The 6,832-nt window shown below is 43.7% G+C and overlaps 1 protein-coding gene across 2 annotated transcripts; it reads left to right on the top strand.

The window, feature by feature from the left end:
* Nucleotides 1-1,280: 1,280 nt before the first annotated feature.
* Nucleotides 1,281-6,455, top strand: LOC121393070 (lamina-associated polypeptide 2, isoforms alpha/zeta-like). Of its 2 annotated transcripts, none has more exons than XM_041574995.1 (2): nucleotides 1,281-1,811; nucleotides 1,893-6,455. In XM_041574995.1, the coding sequence occupies exon 2, from the start codon at nucleotides 4,099-4,101 to the stop codon at nucleotides 6,085-6,087; it is 1,989 nt and encodes a 662-aa protein (XP_041430929.1). In that variant the 5' UTR covers nucleotides 1,281-1,811; nucleotides 1,893-4,098; the 3' UTR covers nucleotides 6,088-6,455. The 2 variants fall into 2 exon arrangements, with proteins under 2 accessions (XP_041430929.1, XP_041430930.1); XM_041574996.1 differs by having other exon boundaries at nucleotides 1,893-4,328.
* Nucleotides 6,456-6,832: the final 377 nt, after the last annotated feature.

Below are 6,832 nucleotides of genomic sequence, written 5' to 3'. Positions count from 1 at the left end.
ACATCAGGCGTAGCTTCCTCAGTAGGATCCATGGCCCAAGTATAATGTCAGGGAGCCGGGATGCTCCCACCAGGGAGGTTGTCAGGATCGAGGAGGAAGCCCTCTTGAGGGAGCAAGTTCGCGGTGTCCAAAGGGTTAATCAAAAGAGTAGTCGAGATCCAGGCAAAAGTTCACAGGCAGGCAGATATCAGCAAAGTCCAAAGTCCAGGCAAAGGGTCAGAATATAAATCAGGAACAAGATATAGCAATAAAGCTTCACAGGAAACCCAGGATACAATAGGGAAAGTAGTCCTATACTTGGGTGCCATTCTGGCGTCTAGTTGGCGTTTTTATTTTGAATTTGGCGCCATTGTGACGTCATTGACGCCCTTGCGCCGACGTCGGCGCGCTGACGTCATCGCGCCGGCGCCGCTACCCACGTGGCGGCCATGGGCGCCGCCATTTTGGAAGCGACGCCGGCAAAATGTTTAGGTCTAAGGTTTCCATGTGTAGCTTTTCTAATCGTTGAATTTCACCCAATAGCCTCTCAATTTTGCTATTTTGTTGTCTTTTAAGGCGAGAGCCATCCCCCAGTAACGGACAAAAAGATTAGCAAGAGGGACAGCTCTGAGAAGTGCCATGGAGGAAAGCGGTTGTTCTTCAGTTGGAGAGACTGAGACATGGGCTGGTGGCCGACCAGGTCGAGATCCTAATACAGAAGCAGCTGTGGGAAGTCGTGGCACTGATGCAGAGGAGACAAATGCGGAAGTTGTCAAAGTGTCGGAGGAAGTACCGCGAGAATTCGGGTCAACCGGCAGAATGGAGGAAGCAGCCAGCACAGTCACACGGAGAGTGGCAGAGAGTGCCCTGGAAGAGCTCAGTCTTCGTCTGATCTTGGAAACACCAACTGCAGGCCTATTTAAAGGGATACTGTCATGGGAAAAAGTTTTTTTTCAAAATGAATCAGTTAATAGTGCTGCTCCAGCAGAATTCTGCACTGAAACCATTTCTCAAAAGAGCAAACAGATTTTTTTATATTCAATTTTGAAATCTGATGGGGCTAGATATTTTGTCAATTTCCCAGCTGCCCCAAGTCATGTGACTTGTGCTCTGATAAACTTCAATCACTCTTTCCCTGGTCACTATGGCAGCATCCACACCTATGGGTTTATCCCCGCCCTCACTTTGTTATAGGACAGAAGTTAATTAGATTAATTAACTACTCTATATGACCCACTTCCCCCTCAGCTCACTGTCTTTTTTCTGTCCTCGCTTTTTTCGGGCCTTTTGGGGGCCAAGATTTTCTTTTATGGCTCACATGGACCCAAGGTTGGGATCCCATACCTGGGAAGTTGGCCTCTCTTCCTGGTAGGGCTTTGCGGGAGTATTTCCTCTCAGAGGAGATCGGCAAGCCACCCCCGTTACTAGGCAGCCCGGGGTATCATGCTCCATACTCTATGGGAGTTTTTATTCCTGCGTCTAAGACCAGGTTTCGGGCGGCACTTAGCTAGGCGAGTTCCGGAAGTACGCTATTCACCGATGCGTTCCAGCTTGGCGCGCATGACGTCACTTCCGGGTACGCGTCACTTCCGGTTTTTCACATAGCGCGAACACGGAAGTGTTTTTAAAAAGTCGCGCAGATAGCTAGTTTCTTTCTCCTCAGAGTCCTAGCAGTTGCGTTCAGCTGTTGCAGGTATTTATTTTGCCTGGAAGCTCCTTTGCTTAGCTTTTCTTTGAGGTAAGACGTTTTTATGTTTTTTACCTTTTATAGATATGGAGATTAATCCTCAAGTGCCTAGTAGCCCAGAAAATGCTGCCACAGACATTAGGAGGTGAGCCATGTTAGGTAAGTGTGTTATTTATGGAAAAAAAGAGTGCATATATTTATTCTTCTCTTACTGGCTTTATTGCAGTGTGCCTGCCCCAAGAAAATCCTTATCAAAAGAGAAGAATAGAATTTGTGTGGCATGTGATAACACAGCCTTAAAACACTCAAAATTGTGTGAGCGATGCACAAGAAGATTAGCCGGTGATGCAGCTGCAGACACTGCTGATGTTATGAGATGGATCAGAGAAGCAGTTATAGAAGGAGTTACTCTTGCTACAAAGCGTAATAATGAAGATATAATGCAGGATAATGGTGCCTCATCTTCGCGGAGAGGTCAGATGTCTGCAGGATGGCAGTCACCTACAGAGTCTGCTGAAGATGAACTTGAAGAAGAACAACTTAGTTCAACCTTTGATATGTCTCTAGTAGAGCCTTTAATTAAAGCTGTTAGAGCACAGCTAGAACTCCCTGAAAAGGCGGAGCAACAAACATCCTCGTCAAATCCGTTTAAATTTCTAAAAAGAGAAAGGTCGACTTTCCCTTTACATGAGGTAATTAAGGAAATTATCTTAAAAGAGTGGGAAAAGACGGATGCTAAATTTCCTATCCCTCCCAGGGTACAAAAACTATATCCTTTTACAGCAGAAGAGGAGATTATTTGGGAGAAGACTCCTAAGGTAGATGCAGCAGTGTCCAGGCTTTCCAGTAAAACACTTTTACCGGTGGAAGATGTAATGTCCTTCTTAAACCCAATGGATAGGAAGATGGAGTCATCTTTAAAGAAAACTTATTTGGCATTAGGAGCTACGTGCAGACCAGCTTTAGCACTGACTTCAGTAGCCAGAGCAATGCAGATGTGGCTGCAAAATGTGGAACTGGCCTTAAAAGAGGGAGTCAATAGAAGAGACATAATCGAGTCCTTAGCCGAATTAAAATTGGGTACAGATTTTGTCACGGAGGCCTCAGTAGACATGGTTAGGTCATCATCTAGAGCTATGGCCCTATCAATTGCTGCAAGAAGAGCACTGTGGTTAAGGGCATGGAATGCTGATAAGGCTTCTAAAATGAATTTGTGCAACCTACCATTTGAAGGGCAGATGCTCTTTGGAACCAAATTGGAAGATATAATTAAGAAGGTGACAGGGGGAAAAGGTGTTTTTCTACCTCAAGAAAGGAAAGGATTCAAGCCAACGGATTTCCGAACAGACAGATCATCCTTTCGGAACAAAAGTAATTTTTCAGAACAAAGAAATTTCAGGTTTGCAAGACAACCAACTCAGTGGAGAGGAGGTCAATCTTCACTATTTAAAAATCAAAGAGGAAGAGGAACAGAGGTTAAATCAACAAAAAGATTCTGAATACTTGACAGTCCATGCTTCAGGGATACCCAGGAGGCTAACATATTTTGTAGAAGTGTGGACAAAGTCGATAAGCGATCGCTGGGTATTGCAAACGCTAAGTCAAGGCTATTTCCTGGAATTCAAGGAAGTGCCGAAGTACAATCACTTTGTGCTATCAAAGATTCCCAATGCAACAGACCAGAGAAAAGTGATGATAAGTTAGGTTCAACAGTTATTAAAGGATGGAGCCATTTTGCCTGTTCCCAGAGAGTTTCAGGGACAAGGGATTTACTCAGTCCTATTTATGTTGATGAAGAAAACAGGGGATTTTCGTCCAATACTGGATCTAAGGTCAATCAATGTGTTTCTGCAAATAAAAAGGTTCAGGATGGAATCCATTTATTCAATAATAAAAGAAATCCAGATAGGAGACTGGCTTCTATCTTTAGATTTAAAAGATGCCTATTTTCATATCCCAGTGGCTGTCTCGCACCAAAAGTTCCTAAGATTCGCTTTAAGTCAGGATCTACATTACCAGTTTACTTGTCTTCCATTCGGCCTGGCAACGTCACCACGAGTGTTCTCAAAAGTCCTACAGACACTTGTCGCAGAGATCAGAAGACAAGGAATTCAAATATTTCATTATTTGGACGACATTTTGATGAAGTCGCAGGACCCACAAGTATTAACAATACAAAGGGATGTAGTCATCAGGATCCTTCAAGATCATGGCTGGGTTTTAAATCTGGAGAAGAGTCAGCTGGTTCCTTCCCAAGATCTGATATATTTGGGAGCCAGGTTTCTAACAGTACAGGGTTTAGTAACTCTACCAGACAAGAAGAAGGAGAAGATAAAGGCAGCAGTCAGAGATCTGATGCAGAGGCCTTGGAGCTCAGCTCGGGAAGTGAGCAGTGTATTAGGTCTCCAGACTTCGACATTCCCTATGTTAAAATGGGCACGGTGGCAGATCAGACCACTACAGAGCATGTTTTTGAATCAATGGAATTCAATTGCGCAGGACTGGAATCAAAGAATTGTTATGCAAGTAGAAACCAAAGACAAATTAAGATGGTGGATGTTGGAAAGCAATCTGTCCAAGGGACTTTCTTTAGAGGCAATCAAATGGAAGGTGATAACAACGGACTCCAGTCCGTACGGATGGGGTGCACATGTGGAAGGTTATTGTCTACAAGGTCTGTGGAAAACGGAGGAGCAGTTACTGCCAGCCAATGTGTTGGAGCTCAGGGCAGTTTGGAAGGCGATTCAGCAATGTGGTCGCAAGTTGAAAGGAGCAGCATTGTTAGTCAAGACAGACAACATGGCAGCAGTTTCTTATATAAGAAAACAAGGAGGGACTCACAGCCAGAGTCTCATAAGGGAGTTGTATCCGATCATGACTTGGGCGGAGTCGAATTTACAGGACATATCAGCCATTCATCTCCCAGGAAAACAAAATGTGCTAGCAGACTTTCTAAGTCGTGCAAGGATAAGCAGACACGAATGGGAGTTGAATCCCAAAGTGTTTATTCAGATTGTACAGAAATGGGGTCTGCCGGATGTGGATCTGATGGCCACGACGAACAATCGGAAAGTCGACACGTTCTTTTCCCGATTCCCCTGCAATCAGACAGCAGCAGTGGATGCTCTCCAGCAGGATTGGAGTGTAGGTCTCCTATATATCTTTCCTCCAACACCTCTAATCCCTCACATACTGAGGAAGATCAGGGCAGAGAAAGCGGACATAATCGCAGTAATTCCAGATTGGCCAAGGAGAAGTTGGTACCCAATGCTCAGATCCTTGGTAATAAGGAGCCCCTGGAGACTGCCTCAAAGGGAAGATATCTTGAGTCAGGGTCCTGTCAGGCATCCCAATCCTCATGTCTTATGCCTCACAGCTTGGAGGTTGAGAGGGAAAGGTTAAGTAAGGAGGGCCTTTCTAATCAGGTAATCAATACGATGCTGTCTGCTAGAAAGATTTCTACAAACAGAACGTATGATAGAATCTGGAGCATCTTTTCAGACTGGTGTAAAGAAAGGAAAATAATTCAAGAACAAGTAAATATTATGCAGATTCTCGACTTTTTACAAGCAGGTTTTGATAAGGGTCTAAGTCTGAGAACCCTAAAGTTGCAGGTGTCTGCTATTTCAGCTCTCATAGGAGTTCAGTGCGCAAAGGATAAAAACATTTCAAAATTTATGGCTGGAGTTTTACATCTCAGACCTCCAGTAAGAGCACTGTCAGCAACCTGGAATCTGCCGTTGGTATTACAGGCTCTTACAGAAGAACCTTTTGAACCTCTTAAGGAAATATCACAGATATTTCTCACAATTAAGACTGTGTTCCTTACAGCAATAACTTCCTCAAGGAGAGTCAGTGACTTGCAGGCTTTGTCGTCGGTTTCGCCTTTTACTGTAATTCAACCTCATCAAGTAATATTAAGGCCAGTGCCAGGGTATTTACCCAAGGTTGTATCAACTTTTCATGTCAATCATGAATCAGTTTTACCAGCTTTCTGCCCAGATCCTGTATCAGAACAGGAAAAGAAGTGGCATATGTTGGATCTAGTTCGCTGTATTTCCATTTATTTGGAAAAAACAATGGAATGGAGAAAGTCAGACAGACTTTTTGTGGTCCCCGATGGTGCCAGGAAGGGACAAGCAGCTTCAGTGGCTACTTTGAGCAGATGGATTGTGAAATGTATTCATTTGGCTTACAAGGCGAAAGGGTTACAATCTCCTAAAGGGGTTAAAGCACACTCCACAAGATCCTTGAGTACTTCTTGGGCTTTTCAGGCGAATGTTGGGCTAGAAAAGATTTGCAAGTCTGCATCTTGGTCTTCAACAAACACATTTCTAAATCATTATCATGTAAATTTATTTACTTCAGAAAAGACTTCCTTTGGTAGGAAGATACTGGAAACGGTCCAGTTGGCCGATTAATAAAAATTTTCAGTTATGCATATAAGTGGTGTAAGTGTTTATATTATGAACCCACCCTATTCGGACTGCTAAGGTACTGACCCATAGGTGTGGATGCTGCCATAGTGACCAGGGAAAACGGAAAATTTTATCATACTTACCGTAATTTTCGTTTCCTGGTTACTATGGGCAGCATCCACACCAAACCCTCCCACTATAATCTCGGACATCAAAAGACAGTGAGCTGAGGGGGGAAGTGGGTCATATAGAGTAGTTAATTAATCTAATTAACTTCTGTCCTATAACAAAGTGAGGGCGGGGATAAACCCATAGGTGTGGATGCTGCCCATAGTAACCAGGAAACGAAAATTACGGTAAGTATGATAAAATTTTCCGTTTTACTGCTGTACTGCAAGTTGGAGTGATATCAACCCCCTCCCTTTCCCCACCAGCAGCCAAACAAAAGAACAATGGGAAGGTAACCAGATAGCAGCTCCCTAACACAAGATAACAGCTGCCTGGTAGATCTAAGAACAACAATCAATAGTAAAAACCCATGTCCCACTGAGACACATTAAGTTACATCGAGAAGGAAAAACAGCAGCCTGCCAGAAAGCATTTCTCTCCAAAAGTGCAGGCACAAGTCACATGACCAGGGGCAGCTGGGACATTGACAAAATGTCTAGCCCCATGTCAGATTTCAAAATCGAATATAAAAAAAATCTGTTTGCTCTTTTGAGAAATGGATTTCAGTGCAGAATTCTGC

This window comes from Xenopus laevis, chromosome 8S (genome assembly GCF_017654675.1).
Source record: "Xenopus laevis strain J_2021 chromosome 8S, Xenopus_laevis_v10.1, whole genome shotgun sequence".
Lineage (NCBI taxonomy): Eukaryota > Metazoa > Chordata > Amphibia > Anura > Pipidae > Xenopus > Xenopus laevis.
Note: the sequence above shows the minus strand (reverse complement) of the source record. Positions and strands in the feature narration are given on the sequence as shown.